The sequence below is a fragment of the Musca autumnalis genome, unplaced genomic scaffold, assembly GCF_047663935.1.
Source record: "Musca autumnalis isolate F117 unplaced genomic scaffold, ASM4766393v1 scaffold_5, whole genome shotgun sequence".
Classification (NCBI taxonomy): Eukaryota; Metazoa; Arthropoda; class Insecta; order Diptera; family Muscidae; genus Musca; species Musca autumnalis.
The window spans coordinates 93,644,730-93,668,073 of record NW_027412088.1 but is presented as its reverse complement, the minus strand read 5'-3'; the positions used below and the strand labels follow the sequence as shown (position 1 = coordinate 93,668,073).

Below are 23,344 nucleotides of genomic sequence, written 5' to 3'. Positions count from 1 at the left end.
ATTGACTTTCAGCTCTATGCTGTTATTTGGAATAGACAGTTGTGGTGTTTGGGGTTATGTCTCCACAGTGTCAACACGGTGGTCCAAAGATGAAGTGAAGCAGATAATCTGAGTTCTAGGGTTTCCAGATGAGAGAAGCAATAACACTAAACTATATGCGGTATATGTATAAAACGCGTAGCTATAACCAATGGAGTAACTAGAAACATGATATTGGGTAATATCGATTTTTAGAAAACCTTAGAACTGCAGTTGGTGTTTCTGCAAAGTCTTATTAAGTCTAATTTTTTTTTTGTAACCTTGACCTAATACAATTTTGAAAATATTTCTTTGTCTCCATGTGCATTTGCACAGTATAATTTTGTGATAAAACACATTAGCCGTATTTCCAGGATTTTTGAAATTATACACTTAATATAAATAAATCAATAAATTGGGAGATGGAAAAAGCCTAAAAACTTAAAAAATGGAACTACTTATTTGAAACCAAAAACAAACTACTAAGCTATTACTTTTGTAAATCCCTATAATTTTCACACACACACACACACACCCACACACACACAAATATCTGTACGTATTTTCCCATTCGTTGATCTGATATGACATGAACTCAACACAAAATTTCCAAAAACAATCTCAGCTTTTAGTAGAGGGAGAATAAATAGAATACATCGATCCTCAGTATAATTCTGAACAGCTGATAAGAATGTTCGCTAGCCATTGATTGAGAATCGTATTTTATTGTAAATATTTTTGTTATCGTCGGTACTTAAAACAAACACCAAAACAATAGCAACAACAACAATAGAAATGCCATCAAAATTAACCGCCAGAGTTGCCCAAAAATCGCCGTGGTTCATTGTGGCCTGTGTCATGGCCATATTGGCAATTATAATTTATGCTTGCCTCACAGCCTACAATGTCACGGGCTTATTGGTCTATTATCAAATAATTGAAGAACAAACCAAAGATGCGGATCCAGATGTTTGGACTAATGAATTGAAAGCATTGATAAAACACATTACTGGTATGTAAAGTAAAATGCAAATGAAATGCAATTTTATTAGATAAGCTTAGACTTGAAGTGCGGCGTTGTTGCTCTGTTTATATGTATGTGTAGTTGATGGGAACGTATGTATGTATGTAGAGTGTAACGGATTCAACATCGACAAACATTTTAAATACAAATATTGAAAACAATTATATACGTGGTGGAAGTTGATAATATTCCAAGTCAAAGTAATTATCGCGCAAATAATATCGGTGAATATAATTTGCTGATGCTATTGCAGTGCAACGATTTGCACATTGAATGCCTGGATTTGAGTACAATATGAGAAGACCTTTTAGTCTTCTTTGAGAAGACTTTTTGGTGTTCCATGAGAAGTCCTTCTGATCTTCTATTTAAAAAGACCTTCTGGGCTTCCATGAGAAGACCTTCTGCTCTTTTGCAATGACAATATCTGTGGTCTTCTGTGAGAGGACAGTTTGGTTTTCTGTGAGTAAAAATTTTTGGTCTACTGTGAGAAGACCTTATATTATTACATGAGAAGTTGTTGTTGTTGTTCCCTTTTGGTACTAAACTGTTCGAAGAGGTTCATTTCTATTTCCTTTACTGCTAAATCTGAAGAGCTTTGAGGGAGTATCAACAAAATTCAGACAAGGCTGGGAATTCCTTTGAACGTATAGGACTGTCGAAGGCTGCTTTCAACTAATCGACAAAAGGGTTTTAAATGTCTCGTTGGTCTTTTCCAGACCTAGCCCAATAATTTCATTGACGACGAATTTAGTCATTCACACAATATGCCGAACAATAAGGAGCGTGTCTAAAACAGCTCGGCTGATAAACTATCTCTGCTTTTCTCCCGATACCCCCCTCGTGTGCTGCGCGCTGCTACTGATTGCAGAGTAATCCTATTTTTCTCTTCGGCAGCAGCACGACCCTTCTGGGTTCCTTGGTGGAGGTCTCTGTTATTCAAGTATGGATTTTGCGGTTGTTTGCATGGGAGTGGCAATACCTTGCCACTGTGTTATTGGGACGAGGAGTGCTTTGATTAAGCAAGTGAGTGGGACGATTGAGTAAAATATGCTGTGGCTCAGGGATGGAAAATTCAGTACAATAGTACTTTTTTCAGTACCATTTCACTATAAAAAGTACCGAAGTACCCCCGCGGCCAATTCAGTACCATTTCACATACTCTAGTTCCACACGTTGAAAAATTTATTTGAAACTAAAAATGCAAAATTCACACTTTGCTTCCAAGATTAAAATTTTGATATATGCAAAATGCTGGACATTTAAAAAATCTGGATGTAGGTACCTTCGTATATACCAAAATATGAACCTATATTGATAATTTTCTTCGTGGAGGTCTTCCATCCATAGAGAATCCAAGTCACTACATTCGACTAATTTAAAAGACTTCACATCGAGCGGTATTGTAGTATGTACTTTCCAATCTGAGAACCTGCAATACCTGTTTTATAGGGGCTATATTAGTGCTGCCAAACTATCGATAGTCCGACTGTAGTTTTGATTACTGAAATACATCAGCCACCAAAATATGTTTTTTGCTATCTATCTATTGCGAATTATTATACCCTTCACCATAGGATGGGGGTATATTAAGTTTGTCATTCCGTTTGTAACTACTCGAAATAATCATTGTAGACCCCACAAACTATATATATATTCTTGATCAGCGTGAAATTCTACATCGTTATAGCCATGTCCGTCCGTCTGTGGAAATCACTCTAGCGTCCGAACGGATTGACCTAGGTGGATGAAATTTTGGGAAAATCTATTATATGTACGTAGGACTTGAAAGCGGGCTATGTAGGTCCACGCTTTCGTATAGCCCCCCTGCAAAATGACGGGTCATGCGTCGTCGTTTTAAGGAATTTTTAAAATATTTGTCCCATTTTACCAACGAATTGGTTGTAATTAGGTATTTTGTGTCTCCAGAGGCCAAAAAACATTCCTACCAAAAATGGTTTATATAGGTCCACGTTTTGGTATAGTCCCCATACAACGCCCCATATAAAGTACGCGTCATTTTAATATGTTTTCAATGTGTTAGTCCCATTTGACAACAGAATCGGTTGTAACTTTGTATTTTGTGTTTCCAGAGGCTAAGAAACGTTTCTACCATAAAATGTTTAAATAGGTCCACGTTTTGATATAGCCCCCATATGACGATATCTCCCGATTTTCAGTATTTTGAAGGTTTTGGCCTCATTATCACACCGAGATGGCTGAAATTTGGTATTTAGTCTTCGTTGGTGGTATAAAACTTTCCCCCATAGAACGGTACCTTCCCATTTTCGGTATTTTGAAGGTTGTGGCCACAGTAATCCACCGAAATGGCTGAAGTTTGTGGTGGAGGGTATAAAAAGTTCGGCCCGACCGAACTTAAAGCTTTTCCTCCTTGTTTAAAAATAATTTGTAAGAGTTCAATATAAACAAAGCTTTATTAGTGCGATCAAAACGATAGTCGGACTATCGATAGTTTGCCAACTCAAGGCTATATTAAAACATGCAGCTATACTCACAAATCTCTATAGGAATATTTTATACCCATCCCATATCGAATAAAAAATAAATAATTTCAATCATTTCGAGGGAGGGGATAATGAGGCTAAACCTTTAAAATATCGGGTGGTACCGTTCTATGGGGGGCTATAGCAGAACGTGTATCTGTCCTTAAAAATATGTGGAGGAGAGTTTTGTAGCCCCAACGAATGCTAAATAACAAATTTAAACAGTTTTGGTATGATAATGTGGCTCAAACCCTCAAAATATTGAAAATTGGTACCGTTGTATGGGGGCTATGTCAAAACGTGCACCGATAGAGGCCATTTTCTATACCAAACATCCTAGGAGTAATTGAAACTTCTGTACTAAATTAAAAAGCTCTATCATAAATATTGCGAGCTGTATCTTGATTTCAACAGATGGGTGGACATGGTTATATACATACATACTTTATAGAGTCTCCGACGAATATTACGATATGTTTCAAACGATATTGCAGATTTCATAGATAAGAGCCTTTGTTGTTATTTTCTTACTGAAAAAATCATATTTAATTTTCTTTAAAAAAATAATAATAATAAAAATAGGTAAAAAAAAACTTTTTAAGTTAAACGGTTTTATGTTAAACATACATTGCAATGTTTAAGATAAATGTACTAAAAACCAAAAAATAATAAAATAGATACAGTCGTGGGAATTATAAACATATGCATAGACTAGACTAAAATAAAACCGTGGGGCACGTCAATTGTCTACAAATTATCGACTTAATGTGCGATAGAAGAATCGTTTAATTCGTCGTTAGACAGTTGGCCCGCAGACTGTGAGGAAATTACTTACTATTTTCTTGCTCATGGAAATTCCAATAGTTATACACTCCATGTAAATAAAAGAGATGTTTCAACTAGTTTATCGTTGGACATTCTCACTGCTGGCTGGCGAGAAATCGTTTCACTGCTCGTAGTTTGTCTTTAATCGACAAAGTACTACTCGCTCACCACTATGAAACCCTAAAACTCGCTTATAATCGAGCTTGCTAGCTTGTTTCCACATTCTAGCACTACTTATCACACGTCCATCGTTGTCGGTTGAACAACTGCCTAATTATAGTGTAACATTACAAAACAAACATTTTAATCAACGATTGTAGACAATGCAATGTATGTTTAACATAAAACCGTTTAACTTAAAAAGTTTTTTTTACCTATTTTTATTTTCTAGTTTTTAGTTTTTATTTCGCATTCTGTTTAATTTATTTAGTGCTTCATTATTGCAAGGTTTCTTGCCCGTTAGTTTATTGCAGTCCAACTCCTCTATACGTAGTCCCTGCAAAGATCTTACTCTACTAAGAGCCACGTAGGCTTGACCTTCTTCAAACAGTTTCGCACCTAAGTATACGACTGCGTGATCCACAGTGCTGGCCTGCATTTTATGTATTGTAGAAGCCCATGATAGTATTAAAGGCAACACACATCTGTGTGTATCGCTCCCGTTGTTTTGTTAACCTGGCTTCATATTCTTCAGGCGTTTCTGACGCTATCATCTGTGTGTATCGCTCACGTTGCTTTGTTAACCTGGCTTCATATTCTTCAGGCGTTTCTGACGCCGTTATTTGTGTATATCGCTGACGTTGCTTTTTTAACCTGGCCTCATATTGCTCAGGTTTTTTACGCTAATTGTTCCCGTCGTTTCTGTAGTCGACTATTTCTATCACCTTCACTTTCTTTAGCTCGTTTTGCTTTATACTTTTCTTTCGCTTTGTGAAGCCTTCGTTTACGTTGTGTTGCAGTCTCTGTTTTATTTGTGTTTGTATTTTTTACCATTTTGTTCCCACGAGTAATGGACATTTAAACGGTCGACCCCCCAGAGGTCCAATAAAGGGGCAAGGTTATGTACAACAAGATGCGCCTGAGTCTTGAGGGGAAAACGCTAACGACATATCATTTTTATCCACCCTAATGCCATACAGTTCTCGGCGCGTTTTAACCTTTCACCTTAACTTGGGTGGTGTACCGCTAACGACGTATCATTTTTAGCCACCCTAACGCCACACAGTCCTCAACACGATACAAAATCTTGACTTGGGTGGTGGATTCAGGCTGGATTAATCAGATACCTAAATTACAGATTCAACTTCTAAATGTAAATCTTAATTATACGCCATTCAGTGGCTGCGCCCATCTTAAAATTTTGAGGTTGTATAGTGCACGGTATTCTTCTTGTCAAGCCTTTTTATTTGATACCCATATTGGTGGGATTGATAAAAAATTGTTATCAGCCATTTGGTAGCGGCGGCCATCTTAAATTTTAATTTTGCATAGTAAATTGTATTCTACTTGTAGAGACCTTTCATCTGATACTCATGTTGATGGGATTGATAAAACCTAAGTTATCCGCCATTTTGTAGAGGCCGCCATCTTGGATTTTAATTTTATACAGTACATTGTATTCTACTGGTTGAGCCCTTTCATTTGATACCCATATTGATGGGATTGATAAAACCTACGTTATCCGCCATTTTGTAGCGGCGGACATCTTGAATTTATAATGATAATGAATAAACATAATTGTATTGTCACCAAAATACAAAATTTCAGATTAATCGGTTGACAGGAAGAGGGTGAAATTTGAATTACTAAATTTGACCCAAGAATAAATAATAAAACAAACGGGTTGAGCTAAATAAAACCATTTAAAAAAGTACCTTCTCAATCAAAAAAGTACCATTTTAGTACTCTTTGAAATTTTTATTTTTCCATCCCTGCTGTGGCTATCTGTTATGATTGCAGTTTGCAGATGTCAATATTCCGTATTGTGTCTATTCGTACTTTATTAGCTACACACAGAAAAAAGTTCTCTCTAACATATGTCCCATACATACTTTGCAGCAAACAAATATTTGTTTGCAAGCAGTCCCAAACATAACATAAGTTTTGGGTCCTGTAAACAAATATATGTTTGGGTGCAAACAAACCCAAAAGCCACAAAAAAAAAAACAAACACATGCACCAGTCGGCGCTTTCTGAGAGAAAGGGAGCGTAAATTTCTATATGAAGCACATTGAAATGTATGCTCACTTGCTCTCAGCAAGCGCTCACTGGCTATTTCTAACATGTAAACACGTTTATAAATGGTGGTGCTTTTTATTGAAGGGCATAGAAAAAAGCAAATCAACAAAGACGCATAGGTACATACAAAATTCCAAGGAAATACATAACATACTTTAAAAAGAAAAAAATTATATAGAAACATCGTTGAACGCTTCTTCTTAGTTGTGAAATAAAACACATTTTCTTCAAAGTTGAAATCATCTGCTGGAAAACGGGATCTGGAATCAAATGATTATATAATGTAATAATTAGGCACATCCATATTTCAAATATACATATGTATGTATATGAAAAATGTATTGATGTAATTACCAATATTAAATGCGATTTCTTCCTTGTCCAATAAAATATTTCCATTCACCTTTTTGATTCAATAATTAAATGTATTGGACATTTAATTTCTAAAAAGCACAATTTCTTTAAGAAAAGACAAAACACTGATTTATTCACTTACTTTACCGTCTTTTCTCTAGAACACTGATGGAAAAAGACCGACATAATTAATACCATTTTTCTTTTCCTCTTCGCTTGCTACGTTGGTTAACAACAAAGCACGAAACACACGTGTTTTACGCATTACACCATGCACACAGCTCTTTATTATAAACCAGCATTCCGCAGCTGCGAGAGCCCTTTTGTTACTCTCTTTGACAAAAATCCTCTCCACCCATAAAAAATATGTTCTAACATAAATAATATGTTGGTAACCAAACATATTAAATTGAGATATGTTACAAAATGTTGCAAACATATATTTGTTTGGACACAAACAGATTATGTTTGGATCCAAACATATATTTGTTTGCAATCAGTCCCAAAAAAATTGTTTGGATCCAAACATATTTCTAACATATATTTTTCTGCGTGTATGCTTAATCGGTAACGTATAACGTAAAATCGCATATAATAATTATAATGTCATGTGCAGGACAACTGTTATATCGACGCCTCCAAACAATAGTATGCTAAGTCGACTTAGCATGTTTTCAAGTTCTTTACATTTTTATATTTACCGTCCTTTAACTTAAATTCTGTCAAATTTTGGTAATAATCGGACAATCCGAACAGAAGTTATAAACAAATATTTACTTAGCGTAGTACTGAAGGTCAAGGAAATTTCCAAACTTTTAGAACTTGCCCTGCAAAACTCACTGTTCAGAATTAGCAAACTATTATTTGTAGGTGTCGAATGTCCTTTAACTTAAATTCTGTCAAATTTTGGTAATGATCGGTCAATCCGAACAGAAGTTATAAACAAATATTGACTTAGCATAGTACTGAAGTTCAAAAAAATTTCCACACTTTGAGAGCTTCTCCTGCAAAACTCACTTTATAGACTTAGCATATTATTATTTGGAGGTGTCGATATATATGTTGTAAGTGCTCGTAAAAATATTTCTGATTTGCTTGCCCTTGTCTTCAGTGGGAGCATGTGCGCAGATAAAGCTAATGTTGACGAATTTTGCTTTTATCCGTATTTTAGGAAGCCTTTCATTCACTTGGGTGAATCTGAGGCGCATATGATTTAAAACTTCTTACGAAAAGTTTGTCTAACCCATTTTCTGTTGGATGAAATGGAGCTGTTGTAATATGTTTTATATCCAGGTTGGAGCAAAATTGTTTAAAGTCATCTGAAATAAGTTGAGGACCATTGTCGCCGACAAGTGTGTCTGGAATTACTTCTATTGAAAAAAATTTCTGATAAAATTTAGTTGTAGCAGTAGACATCTGCATCACGTAAGGACATTGAGAAAATGTGTCTACGAGGGCAGTTCGGAAACTTCTTAGTCTAGCGCGGTATAAACAGAAAAAAGCTAAGTGTTTTGGAAACTTCCATCTCTGTTATGAATTCTTGTTAAATTTTGTTTCGATCTGGCAACTCCTTCATATAGAAACAGGTGTTAAAAAAAGACGCATCCGCAATTTTTTTACAATGGAAAAATTAGAAATGCGCGCTGTCATTAAATATTTACATAAAAAAGGTTTATCGGGACAAGAAATTCATAATGATATGGTGAATGTGATAGGTGAAGGTGCTCCTTCATATGCAAGAGTAAAAAAATTGGGTTGCTGAATTTAAACGTGGTCGTACAAGCATTGAAGATGAACCACGTAGTGGACGTCCAAAAACAGCAACAACAACAGAAATTGTAGCCAAAGTGCATGATATGGTATTAAATGATCGACGAATAAAAGTGTGTGAAATTGCTAATATCATGGGCATCTCAAATGATCGAGTGCATGAAGAACTACAGATGAAAAAGCATAAGAATGAACATTTCTCAAGCTTGTTTGGATCGTTTTAAGCGAAATAAAATCGATTTTAAGCGTCGTTTCATAACTGTTGATGAGACATGGATCCACCACTATACTCCAGAGACAAAAGAGCAATCCAAACAATGGACTGAAGCTGGAGGAAGTGCCCCAAAGAAGGCAAAAACAATTCAATCGGCTGGTAAGGTTATGGCAACGGTTTTTGAAACTTCAAAGGTATTTTATTGATTGACTATCTGCAAAAGGGTAAAACAAACTACGCCCCAATGTCCACCATGTAGAAGTTTTAGAGTCTGTTGTTTAAGGGTATCTGGAATAACCACTCAAACAAAATCAGTTGAAGACAAAGTATATCATTCTGAACTATTATGAGTGTCTTCTGTTGAAGTAAGGTTTAAAGTGAATATGATGCTGCAATAACTTTTCCGGCCATCCATGTAACACAAAATTCCGTACACGTTTGAGTACTGCATCATTTTCTAAACATCTGCGGATCTCATTAGGATTGATTGGAAATTCACCGATGCACATAGGTTTCAATCAGGAAATTTTTGGCCAAAACCCTATTTTTAAAGTTTCGAAATTTTAATTTTTTTGCACGGAATAATAAAAAACTCATCAATATCGTTAGTATTCGTTGATTGGCGCAATACCAAAGTTGACACTTTTTTATGTAAAAATAAAACAGATTTTGTGCTGTAAAATATACAATTTTTGTTGTATTGCGTCGCTGCATAAATATAAAGAAGTGAGACCAAAGTTATTATGAATCGGCTGTTAATGAGTACTTTCATAATATTTACAAAAAGAACGAAGAAATTTGTAAAATTATCGTAAAAAAATCAATGTTTTTATATATATTGAAAATTATTTTTTACAAATATTTTTTAAATATATTTAAACTTTTAAAAAAATTTTCAAATATGTCCACCTCCAAATCGAATTTGGAAGCTAGCAGGGGGTCTGTACTAATAAATTCAGAAGTAAAATCTTGCTCAAATTTGCCATAGTTAAAATAAAGTGGATTTTTCTATTTTAAGATGGGAGAATTTTTTGTAAATACCTGTTGTGACTGTATGTAGTGTCCAACGGTAATACCCACATCTATCAACCGATTTTCCTTAAAATTCATATTTAAGGGTTTCAGAGTGTAGAAAACAAATATGTATAATTTTTTTGAAAATAGCTCAATTTTTTGTCGTAGCCTTCACATAAAATACCTTCCGATTTTAGATATTTTGTGGATTTTAGCGACACTTTATGACCGATTCGGCTGAAATTTGGTATCAATGTTTTGGTTTAGACCCCACACAACGGGACCACCCTGTTCAACAAATTTTGGCAGTTTTTGGTCATTTTGGTCGATAAAACGTAAGAATTGCTGTTTGTACACATTTATTATAAATAATAATTAATTTCAATACAAAGTGGACGTTGAAATAGTTTTGGCCAGAAAATTTGGATTTGGGACCATTGTGCGATGGTAATGTTGTAACAGGCTTCTTCTTGATCAAAAGGTTGATGATCTTCACATGGTAACCGTGATAAAGCGTCTGCATTACCATGTTCTGTAGTCTTCCGATACTTTATATCATAAGTGTATGCCATCAGAATAATAGCACAGCGTTGCAATCTGTGAGCTGTCATTGTAGGTTGATGTTTATTCGGGCTGAATATGCTTACTAGAGGCTTATGATCCGTAATTAGAGTAAATTTGCTTCCGTAGAGATATTTGTGAAAACGTTGAACTCCAAATATTATACTTAAGCTAGGGTCACACTAGGCAAATATTTGCTCCAGCGACAGGGAGCGTGTGTTTACTGAGAGCAAGTGAGCATAAATTCCAATGCATTATTTAGGCTCATTTGCTCTCAGAAAGCGCACACTGCCGGTCGCTAGAGCAAATATTTGCCTAATGTGACCCTAGCTTAGCTCACTTAAAGTTGCACTTTTGTTTAATAATTTTTTTGTAAGAAATGTATTTTTGATTCATTAAAAAAATGGAGTGGCGCGGACAAATGATAAGTCAGTATGCCATGATTTGTTTTTCTTAATATTTTACAAAACAATTATGATATTTTACACTTTAAAACAATGCAAAAAGCCCTTATTGATTTCGGGCAATTTTAGTCGGAAAGAAGTGATTTTTTGAAGTTTTCAAAATTATAATTTTTCATTTTCCGTGGACATTTCAAAAGTGAGTTCCGTACATTCACGTGTTAAGATATGTATAATCTGAAAGATTGGATTCTCCTCTGTTCGCAAAGCTATAAAACTGCTGCGGTATCGCGCGGTCTTTGGAGATATTCAAGATTTTCTAAAAAGACTTCGGGAATTTCATTCAGTTGCATTTTCCAAAAGTGGAAGGTAAACGCGACAATGAACGCCATTGTTGACTGTGTTTTGAAGAAATGGACTCACTAATTCTAACAATGATAATTTCTGTAAAATTAATTAACCTCTCGTTTTGACCTCTAAATGTTGGTGATTTACATATAGTGCAACATTTTTAGATGCTGCGGTGCAAATACCAAAATACGTTAAAAATTGTAATGCAGTGCAGACCTGAACTTGATCTGAAAGACATTATTAACACAATTAATGTTACAGACCTGCTGAATGTACCAATAAACATTATAGATACAAATGAAAACAAAAAATATTGACATGTTACTCCTTTATAGAAGTGTAGGGTTGTGGGGATTCACCCAGAAGTGGACCTATGTTGACAGCTTTTGTGTGAGGAGGTTTTTTATTCGCTAACATCTTAAAATTTACATTTGCATCAAAATCCGCTGCAATTTTTGACTTTAACCTTTAAAATACCCAATATGAGGGAACCCGGCATGTGGGGCCTATTCCAAAACGCGAACCTATATTGAAAATATTTTGTACATAAGTTTTCTATCCGCTGAAAACTCAATATACCAATTCGGTTGTAAAACGTAAAAACGGCAGCCACCGTTACATGAGCGCTACAGGAAACCGCGGGTCTATGTGGCCCAATTTGAGCCCCACACTGTCCACTAATATAAGAAACATTTGTGCAAAATTTTAGGAATCCACACCTTTTCCTTTAAAAGTTATTAGTAAAGTTCCGCTAAAGTGCTCATATTTAGCACTGTGCGGCGATACTCTCGCACTAATCTGTCGGCCAAGATAGGTTATCTTGCCTGACAAAAATTTATATTTTTGGATCGTAGAATTAACACTTTTTCTGGGCGTTCGAAATGTTCTTCAATTGTGGAAGCAGAAATAATTATATCGTCATTATAATTAGCAAATCCATCGATACCGATTAAAAGTTGTTCTATGTATTTCTGAAAAATTGCAAGATACCATTGGACAATCTTTGGTATTGAAAAAGTCCCAAAGGCGTGTTGATTACCATAATTTCCTTAGATTCGTCGTCTAATTCCATTTGCAGATAAGCGTCTTTTAGGTCGATGGTTCAAATATATTTTCCATTTCGTATTGTACGTAGTAAACTTTCACAATATCCTTTGTTCGCTTTCAATTTGTTGGTTTACTGCAAGTTTAAAATATCCACAAATTCGTATTGCGTTATTTGGCTTTTGAGCGATGAGTGATGCCCACTGGCTATATTTCACTGGTTTAGTTATATTTGATTTAATGAGTATATCGATTTCCTCTTTAAAATTTGGCATTTGAGCGAATGGAATTTGTCTACTTAAAAAAAAACTGCGGCTTTGCATCTGCTTTTAGACGAATATTTGCTTTAAAGTCGGTTACGGTACCCAGGTAGGGATCAAAAACTGATTTGTATTTATTACATAAGTCTTTCACATTTTCTTGTTGTAATTCTGCGACACTATTTATTGGTTTAATTTAAAATCCGAATTTATTAAATAAATCAAATCCGAAAAGTTTTTCTCCAATTTCAATGTTCACAACAATCAATGTCACTGCGTCTTCTTTTTGTCCGTATTTCACTTTTGTATGCAATTATCCCAGGACGGGTATTATTTTCTTTCCGAAACAGTGTAAAATTCTTGTAGTTTTCACTGAAGCACCAGAATCCAATTGAAATTTTATTGGTTTGTTGCAAAGTTGTAATTCAATATGCATTTTTGAATTGTTATTAAAAATTCTATCTTCAATTCCATAAATTGTTTCAACACTGTCTATTTCATTATAAGAACGATAAGGTTTTCTTTTTGCACTGTTGTTATTTTGTTTTGTCCTAGTTGACAAACACACGCGAGAGATATGTCCCTTTTTATTGCACTTATTACAAGTGGCATTTCTAAATTTACACTCTTCTCTGGTATGCGAACGATAACAACCAGAGGACGATTTTAGTTTGTTTTGATTATTATCGATTACAGTCCCATATTCAGCAAAATTGGAGATTCAAGACGTACGGGCAGACCTCGAACTGGCAGATCGGCCGAAAATGCCATAAAAAGAGCACCTTTTTGCGTTAGAGAAAACGGTTCTCATTTAACTGATATTATTTTTCATAATTAATGTAAAAAAATAACATAAAATAAACTTTCTTTTTATCATAATTTTTTTTTGTTTTTTTTCATTCCATTCAATAGTTATTTAAAAAACAAATCATATAGTTACTTTAGCCGCACCCTGTACTTGCAAATTAAATATATATATTTTTTTTCTTTTATTTTCAGTAATAAATCTATATTTCTCCATTGGTAATTTGGTTACATACACAATCATGCTAATTCTATCGGTGCTACTAATAGTGGGCTTGGAATTGGTAACCTAAAACTAAATATTATCCCAACTCTATTTAATTTCACTTTCTAATTCAACATTTTTCTAGAAACGTCATGAATTCATATCACCATGGCTTGTGGCAGGTTTTATAATGGTTGGCATTGGTTTCTGTTTCAATATCATAACATCCGCCCGGGATAACCTCTTGGATTACATTGTGATCGGTAACGTGTTTTTGTTTGAATTATTGTTATTTGATTATATGTATTTTTTATCAAGGCCTCCAAGCATTCATGTGGTTTCCCGTCTATACGTTTTACAAAAAAATGCGACTGACATGCTATTGGAGACAATCCGGGTTTATTAATGTCTATCGTGTTTGGGATCAACCATCGAAATTTCATCAATGGCGTGGAACATTTCCAACATTTGTACCAAAGAAAAATACTGATATTGTGATGGGATAAAACGCATTTTTGCGAATAAGTTTTTGAGAAATGTGATTTTTATACATATGTAATTATAGAAATAATTCTGGATTTATTAAATAAATAAATACCTTTGTAATCCTTTGTATAAGTGTATTTTTATTACTAAGGGACGGACATAACAAAGCACATAGCTTGGGCCTAATTACGACATTCGATCGAGGAAAAGGACCAAAAAATACCATTTTTTTTTCCTCTTCGCTTGCTACGTTGGTTAACAACAACAAAGCACGAAACACACATGTTTTCGCATTACACCATGCGCACAGGTCTTTATTATAAACCAGCATTCCGCAGCTGCGAGAGCCCTGTTGTTACTCTCTTTGACAAATATCCTCTCCACCCACAAAAAATATGTTCTAACATAAAAAATATGTTGGTAACCAAACATATTAAATTGAGATATGTTACAAAATGTTGCAAACATATATTTGTTTGGACACAAACAAATTATGTTTGGATCCACACATATATTTATTTGCAATCAGTCCCAAACAAATATTTGTTTGATCCAAACCTATTTCTAACATATATTTTTCTGCGTGTATGCTTAATCGGCAACGTATCATTTTGTTTCTTGTTTTTTTCGGTCTGGATACCGAATGGCGAGATGCTTTAATCGGGTAATGCTTACTACCATTTTTTGCCGCTGCGAAGTCTATCAACCCCATTCCACTGTGGAGACTGCATTGGTCGACTGCTGGGCCAATGACATTCTCCTTTTCAGTTTTGCCATTAAAATCGCCTAGAATAATTTTAATGTCATGTGCAGGACAACTGTCATATATTTGTTCTAAGTGCTCGTAAAAAATCTTTGATTTGCTCGTCCTTGTCTTCAGTGGGAGCATGAGCGCAGATAAAGCTAATGTTGAAGTATTTTGCTTTTATCCGTATTTTAGATAGCCTTTCATTCACTGGGTTGAATCTGAGGCCCATATCATTTAAAACTTCTTACGAAACGTTCGGCTAATCCATTTTATGCTGGATAAAATGGAGCTGTTGTAATATGTTTTATATCCAGATTGGGGCAAAATTGTTGTAAGTCATCTGAAATAAGATGAGGAACATTGTCGATGACAAGTATGTCTGGAATGCCTTCTAATGCAAAAATTGCTGATAAGGCAGCTATTGTATCTTTAGTTGTAGCAGTAGCCATCTGCATTACGTAAGGAAAACGAGACGCATATGAGCCACATGGAGATTAATATTGGCCCAGCAAAATCGATGTGAATACGTTACCAAGGTTTGGTTACTGTAGGCCAACTGTTGAATTCTTTTGAAGCCGATTGATTTTGGTTTTTGCATATTGAACATCTTGAAGCAAGTTGTGTAACATCGTTGTCTATGTTGTCCCAACATACATGTTGTCTGGCTAGTTGCTTCACTTTCACTACAACCCAATGTCCATCATGTAGAAGTTTAAGAGTCTGTTGTTTAAGGGTATCTGGAATAACCACTCGAACAAAATCAGTTTGAAGACAAAGTAAATCATTCTAATGAGTGTCTACTGTTGAAGCAAGGTTTGAAGTGAATATGATGTTGCAATAACTTTTCCGGCCATCCATGTAACACAAAATTCCGTACACGTTTGAGTACTGCAACATTTTCTAAACACCAGCGGATCTCATTAGGATTAATTGGAAATTCACCGAAGGTAATGTTGTAACAGGCTTCTTCTTGATCAAAAGGTTGATGATCTTCACATGGTAATCGTGATAAAGCGTCTGCATTACCATGTTCTGTAGTCTTCCGATACTTTATATCGTAAGTATATGCCATCAGAATAATAGCACAGCGTTGCAATCTGTGAGCTGTCATTGTAGGTAGATGTTTATTCGGGCTTAATTTTCTTCCGTAGAGATATTGGTGAAAACGTTAAACACCAAATATTATACTTAGGCCCTGTTTCTCGATCTGGCTATCCTTAACATGATGTTTATCCAATGTTTTTGATGCAAAGGCTATTGGTCCTTCAGTACCTCAGGGTATTTATGGGAAATGACGGCTCCAATTCCAAAAGGTTGAGCGTCGGTTGCAAGTATTAGAGGCAGTTAATAATGAAAATGAGATAATTGAGCGGCGTTTGTTTCAGTAGTTCAAAAGCATGTTGCTGAGAGGTTCCCCAATTAAATTTTGTTTTTTTTTTCTTCGAAGGGAGTTGATTGGAGCGGCGATACTTGAAATAAATACAGGCCTCATAGCGGTACACGTAGTATTAGAAATCCAAGCCAGCGATGGAGTAAAAAAGTGGAAGTAGAGATCAAAAACATGGTATTCAAAATTGAGAAAAAAAAGTAAAGAAGAATGGAAATCTATTGTTAGTGCGGTTTATAGGACACATGCTCTGCAGAGGGCCGCAGATCGAAGATTAAGTCAGTCTTATCAATACTGAAAATCTCTAGGAAACGTTTTCCTGGAAAAAAATCAAAATAATTGATTTTATATATTTCCTGTTTTCACGAGAATGAGCGATATTTCTTCTTCTATCTGTGTACTTTCTCTCTCCATTGATAACACTGTGCAACAAAAAATGACAAGGAAAACTGAGTAGATTATTAAAGTAGAGCTAAAAATATGAGACACGTGTATCGGCGTTTTTAAAGTTTACATCAGGTCTGTCTGGTTACTTTCCCAGCAAGAATTGTCCAGCAAGAACTTTCTCGGAGAGTAAAGAGTTTTTATTCTCTTTTGCTAGAAAGTTGTAAAAAGTAAACAGACACCTTCCCAGCAAAAACCAACAAGCAATCGGTTGACTTGCCAAAGCAGAACAATTTGTCCGCCAATGAAGAAACCAAAGGAAGCAAAAATGTTGTATTTTATTAAAAATAATAAAGAAAATGAATAAAAAAAGGATTTTCCCACTTTGCAACTTTGTTCTCCAAAAAAGCAATACAAATAGGCTCGCTATTTCCACAATAAAATTGTTTTTAGTTTTCACAAACATAAATCAACGAAAAAATAAAAACAGATGTTTGATAGTTTTTAAGAAGAAGAGTAGTTAGTGCTTGGTATAAGAAATTTGTCCAGCAAGAATTTGCAAACTCTCAGTGAACAAGTAAAAAAAGTATCAGTCGGCTTGGCCGACAGAGATATACCCTCAGCCTGTGTACATTGAAACAATTTTTTCCCAAAAAACGTATGTATTAAGAGGGTTTTTAAAAATTTTGAACGTATGAACCGACAAAAATGTTGATAAGATTAAAGAGCAGAAGTTTTGCGGGGGAATTACTTAAAGGAATTTATCGACATTGACCATTATGGAGGGTTTTACTCCCTTCGGACTGTCTGCTTAAGAAGTGTGGTTTTGCCCCTGAAAAAACTTTTACTGCCGTAATTGAGGCAGCGAATGCAAAAATAAAAGTGATTCGATAGCAGGTCTTAAAGTGAACTTATCCGAAATATTGTTTGGGAGGTACTGGATGAAGTGGACAAATATAGTCCATATTTGAACCTGATCTATATCTGGTAGATATAATAAGATGTGTAAAGTATGGACCAATTCGGCCACTCCCTTCAAAAGTTACCGTACAACAATTTTTCCGAACAGTTTTGAAATTTTGTGGGGGAGGTACCTGAAGGAGTGGACCGATATAGCTTATCTTCGAATTTAAACTATGTTTGGACAAAATATTCTTAAGGCCAAATTTTGGACGAAATCAGCAGATCCGTTGGAGAGTTATCTTGCGCTCCAACCACCTCACACGGTGTCATAGGGCTTTTGTGAAACTTTCAGGCTATTTTCTCAGGAAGTTTGGACTTGCCCCTAATGAAACTTGTACCTTCGTATGGAGGGCAGTGAATACAAGTTGCTAAAATAAAAATCAAAGCGATTCGAGAGCAGGTCCTAAACTGAACTTATCCGAAATTTTGTGTGGGAGGTACCCGAAGGAGTAGACCTATTGAGTCCATATTGGAACCTCATCTAAGTCTGGTACATATTTCACGATAGGCAAAGTATGAACCAAATCGGTTACACCCTTAAAGAGTTATCGTGCGCACAAATTTTCCGAACATTTTCGAACTTTTGTGGGGAAGGTACCGGAAAAAGTGGACCGATATAGCCCATCTTCGAACTTAAACTAAGTTTGGGCAAAATATTACGAAAGCCAAAATTTGAACCGAATCGGTTCATCCGTTCGAAAGTTATCGTCCGCTCTAGCCAGCAGGACAGACGGACGGACATGGCTAGATCGACTCCAAATTGTCTGAAACACATTTCGTCCAAACATACTTGGGGTCTAAAACCATTATTTCGATGAGGCACGTTTTCATCGTATCAAAGTGTATATACCCTCCTTAGCCTAAAGGCTGAGGGTATAAAAAACTGTCAAAATGTCTCTCTCGAATCGCTCTCTTTTGCTGACTTTTTGCGTTAACAGACGACTTCCAGCAACAATTGGTACAAGTTGGTACAAATTTTGGGGTAACCAGACAGACTTATCGTTAGGTAACCAAAGTAGGCGGGGCAAGTTCCGCCCATTTGTGGTTTTTTTTTTGAAATATTCGATTTAAGATAGCTTGGAATCCTTGCATTTTAGGTATATACGAGGGCGGTTCGGAAACTTCTTAGCCTATCAATGAAAGAGAATAGTTAGTTTTTCAAAAATATTTTTATTTTTCAATATAATCTCCTGAAACTTCAATACACTTAGTCCAACGCATTTCTAGCAATTCTATAACTTGATTAAAATAGTTTTCCTCAAGGTCTTCAAAATAGTGGTTTACAACTGTAATTGCATCTTCATTTGAGGTAAAACGCTTGCCAGCAAGGATTTTTTTAGATTTGGGAACAAGTAAAAGTCACTGGGAGCTAAAACAGGAGAATAAGGTGGGTGGTCAAGCAACTCGTACTTTAATTCGTTGATTTTAGCCATTGTTAAAACACTCTTGTGCGCTGGTGCGTTGTCTTGATGAAAAATTATTTTTTTTGTGTTGTAAGCCAGGACGTTTTTCTCGAATTTGTACATTTAATTGATCCAAAAGGTTGCAATAGTACTCTGAATTTATTGTTTTACTCTTTTGCAGATAGTCCATCAATAAAATACCTTTTAAGTCCCAAAAAACCGTTGCCATAACCTTACCAGCCGATTGAATTGTTTTTGCCTTCTTTAGCTTCAGTCCATTGTTTAGATTGTTCTTTTGTCTCTGGAGTATAGTGGTGGATCCATGTCTCATCAACAGTTATGAAACGACGCTTAAAATCCATTTTATTTCGCTTAAAACGATCCAAACAAGCTTGAGAAATTTTCATTCTTATGCGTTTTTGATCGACTGTTAACAAATGCGGCACCCATCTTGCAGAAAGCTTTTTCATCTGTAGTTCTTCATGCAAAATTAAATGGACCCGATCATTTGAGATGCCGCACTTTTATTCGTCGATCATTTAATACCATATCATGCACTTTGGCTACAATTGCTGTTGTTGTTGCTGTTTTTAGACGTCCACGTCCACGTTTTAATTCAGCAACCCAATTTTTTACTGTTGCATATGAAGGAGCACTTTCACCTAACACATTCAAGATATCATTATGAATTTCTTGTCCCGATAAACTTTTTTAAGCAAATATTTAATGACAGCACGCATTTCTAATTTTTCCATTGTAAAAAAATTGCGGATGCGTCTTTTTTGAACACCTGTTTCTATATGAAGGAGTTGCCAGATCGAAACAAAATTTAACATGTGTTCATAACAGAGATGGAAGTTTCCAAAACACTTAACTTTTTTCTGTTTATACCGCGCTTTTTGTGCTAGGCTAAGAAGTTTCCGAACTGCCATCGTAGTGTCTTTGGCAACTTTACTAAGGAGAATATGGGGAATATTTATATAATATTATATACGTATATATTATAATATATATAGATATTTTTTTTAAATGTTAACCCTCATGCGGTTTATCAAAGGAGGCTTTTTGGTAATTTTTTCGTAAATCTTTGAAAAACTCCTTTAAAATGTGATAATATCAAATTCAAATATTCTACAAAATTGTTCGTCATAAAATTTTTCTATAGGTCTCAGCACACACCAATTCTATAAATCTTATTTAATCGTCAGGAATCTCTAAAAATGAAAAGTGCATTTTAGTGTTAAAGTCGGACTTCATCTTCAAAATTGTCTCACAAGACATTATTTTAAAGGGATGACGTCAAAAACAAAAATATTCTTCGTCAAACTATGGGTCACCAAACAAATGAAATATCTTTTTATGTTATACTAGGAGACCCGGCAAACTTCGTCTCGCAGTTTGTTAGGTACAGAACATGATGGCTTCGATTCAAACCTATAATACTATTATTGCTATCACCTTGTTCAGTGGCAAATATTTCTTTGTTTTGAACTGTTTAGGATGATCTTTGAAGCAGATGCCCATTAGTAATTGTACTTTCGACAATTGTCAGTTTGACGAAGAGAGAAGGTACTGAGAGGCAAAGTGTTTCTGTTTCCTTCGACTCTCTCTCCTATAAACTGACAATAGCTGCGAGAAAATTAGCAACTGTAAATCGGGACAAAGATCTATTTTTTTAAGCAAATAACACATTTTGCGATTTAAATAAAAGTATTCGGTAGCATACTTGAAGCAAAATAATATCATAACGCACCTATTCGTTTTATAATCGATGGTTTTCTTCAATTCTTGTTTTCATCACTGAACACGATATTTCACTCAAGTAATTGAATTCGTAGGAAGAAATGCGATCGTAGGAATTTGAATTTAATGCTGAATATAGTATTTATTTAAATTTGCGTTTTAATCAATTAACCTATTTTGAGCAGAAAGATCCGATCGTTATCAGGTAACCACCTTCGTCAGCTTTTTTTCTGACTTCTCTGTTTAACGTGATCTCCCGAATTCTGCTTGCATTGCAAGTTCGGAATTAGATGCAATGGCTCTGGACAAACACGGACAAATGCGGTAATTGTACTTGGTACATTGATCCTTGTTAGTAGAGCTATTCTATTAGTTGCCGTTCTCTGTGTGTTTCGGATGCTTGAAGTCTTGTCACCTGGTCACCCTATATTTAATTTAGACGTAACTAACATAGTCAAATTAATATCACAAACTTATTAACGTTTAATAAGTATGTCAGATAATTCGACCAAAAAAATCTCCAGTACCTCCGATTTCTTGTTTTTTTCTTTCCAATTTTGAATATCATCCATTTTCTATGTACATACATACAGTGTATCAACAGTACCAGTGTACATATGTATGTATTTGGTCATTTGTAATTGCCTTCCAGCTCTGTGGGAACTAAACTGATTGAATTCATACACCCTTTCAGTGCGGATATCATTTTTTAGTATCATGACAAGATATGAACAGCATCAATATATGTATATATGGTACAGCGTAAATTTTATACCGTATAAATCGGAAGTTGATCTTTCGAAGATTTTTTTACTTACAGTTTAAAAGTATACATATATGCCACAACCTCAGTTCCAATGAAATCACCTCGGAACTCTTGATTTTTCAAATAACCCACCAATTTTGTGGATTTGTACTTTTTTCCTCAAAACTGTGGAAATCACTTTCGGCGTTATTATCTTTTCAATCGGCATCTGACCGAAACCACCACTAATCTTTACAAACTCTAAACTAAGCACTCTCCTTTTAACCATTTTTCGCTGTTAATTTCCTAAAAAGACGCTTGAAAATAAATGAAAATCGATTTGATTGCGAAAAAAAAATTCGATACAACTTTCAAAAATTGACAAAACAGAGGCGTACAATGGACCCTCACAGTTGGTGCATATACAATTTTCGCCAAAACTGTCCAAATAAGTGTCAAGGTATACTCCTAACGCGAATCTCGATAGAAATTTGTGGAAAAATTGGCTTTCATGAAAAAATATTTTCGCGATTTTTTTAGGTTATAACCTTTTCTGCCATGAGACCATTCCGAATTGGTGCGAATTGTCAAAATCTGTTTAGCCGTTCTTGAGTTATAAGCGTAGTAACTAACATCATCCTTTTTTATATATATAGAAGATAGATATCATGAAAATGTCGGTATTAATTTTGCTGAAAAAACATGAAAATATTTCCCATTTTTATACCCTATACCACAATGTGGAAAAGGTTTGTTTTGGTAAAAATTCATGTAACACCGCGAAATATTCGTCGGAGACCCCCAATGTGGTATACCAATCTTCATATCTCGACGAGATAAAGCGATTTTGAGATATGTGTCCGTCCGTCCCTCCGTTCGTCCGTCTGCCATAATAAATTGTAAACATGCTCCAGGCCGCAATTATGGACCGATCGCGATCAATGATCGTGAAATATTTAGCGGGTGAAATGGACCAAAAACATAATATTTATCCAATTTTCTAGCGGCTCTGTAGGTCTCAATAATAGTCCGATCAACGCGTAATTTTAAATAAGGTAAGAGTATATCACAGAGGAGAAGCTTGCAATTTGAGATGGCGATCGGATAATATTTAGAGGGTTAAATGGACCAAAACTTTTGTGTGAAAAGTGTGCAAATTTTTAATATACAGCTTATATCTTAATTCCTGGAAGTAACATTCCGGACAAGTGAGATAATATATATTTAATATTACTTTCATGTATCAACTCGAAAAAAGAAGGAAATAAATATCATAAAAAAGGGAAATATTTTCGTTTTTTTTTCAGCAAAATTAATACTGACATTTTCATGATATATAACATAAATAGACATTTCATTTCTTTGGTGAACCATAGTGAAATTTGACGAAGAATATTTTTGTTTTTGACGTCTACTCTCTAAAATAAACTTTTGTGGGACAATTGTGAATAAACTCGGATGAAGTACGACTTTTACCCTAAAACGTGTTTTTCATTTTTAGAGATTCCTGACTATTTGATTTGATCTACAGATTTGGTGTATTCTGAGACCCATAGTAAAATTTTATGACGAACTATTTTGTAGAATATTTGGATTTAATATAATCACATTTTACAGGAGTTTTTCAACGATATTCGAAAAAAGGACCAATAGACCACTTCGATAAAGCGCATGAAGGTTAAAATTAAACAAAAAATATTTCACATATCCTCCTCAGTAAAGTTGCCAAAATCACTATATACATAAAGCGCAAGGATTCCAAGGTATCTTAAATCGAATATTTCGAAAAAAAAACTAGAAAAAATTTTGTTGCACAGTGTAATTTTAATTTTCACTACAATCCATGTTGACTAAAACAAAATCTCATCTTATAATCAGTTTGTTTTGACTCGATTGTTAGA

The 23,344-nt window shown here is 34.9% G+C and overlaps 1 protein-coding gene across 1 annotated transcript; it reads left to right on the top strand.

Moving 5' to 3' along the window:
* Positions 1 to 648: 648 nt before the first annotated feature.
* On the top strand, positions 649 to 14,197 carry LOC141405625 (uncharacterized). The gene is made up of 4 exons (XM_073990194.1): positions 649 to 1,030; positions 13,575 to 13,663; positions 13,730 to 13,847; positions 13,903 to 14,197. Exons 1-4 carry the CDS (start codon positions 814 to 816, stop codon positions 14,088 to 14,090), a joined length of 612 nt encoding a protein of 203 aa, XP_073846295.1. The 5' UTR covers positions 649 to 813; the 3' UTR covers positions 14,091 to 14,197.
* Positions 14,198 to 23,344: the final 9,147 nt, after the last annotated feature.

Coding starts and splice junctions, on each gene's coding strand:
- LOC141405625 (XM_073990194.1), top strand. CDS start 814: ATGCCATCAAAATTAACCGCCAGAGTTGCCCAAAAATCGCCGTGGTTC. Junction 1,031..13,574: donor ATTGATAAAACACATTACTG/GTATGTAAAGTA, acceptor TTTTATTTTCAG/TAATAAATCTATATTTCTCC. Junction 13,848..13,902: donor CTTGGATTACATTGTGATCG/GTAACGTGTTTT, acceptor TTTTTTATCAAG/GCCTCCAAGCATTCATGTGG.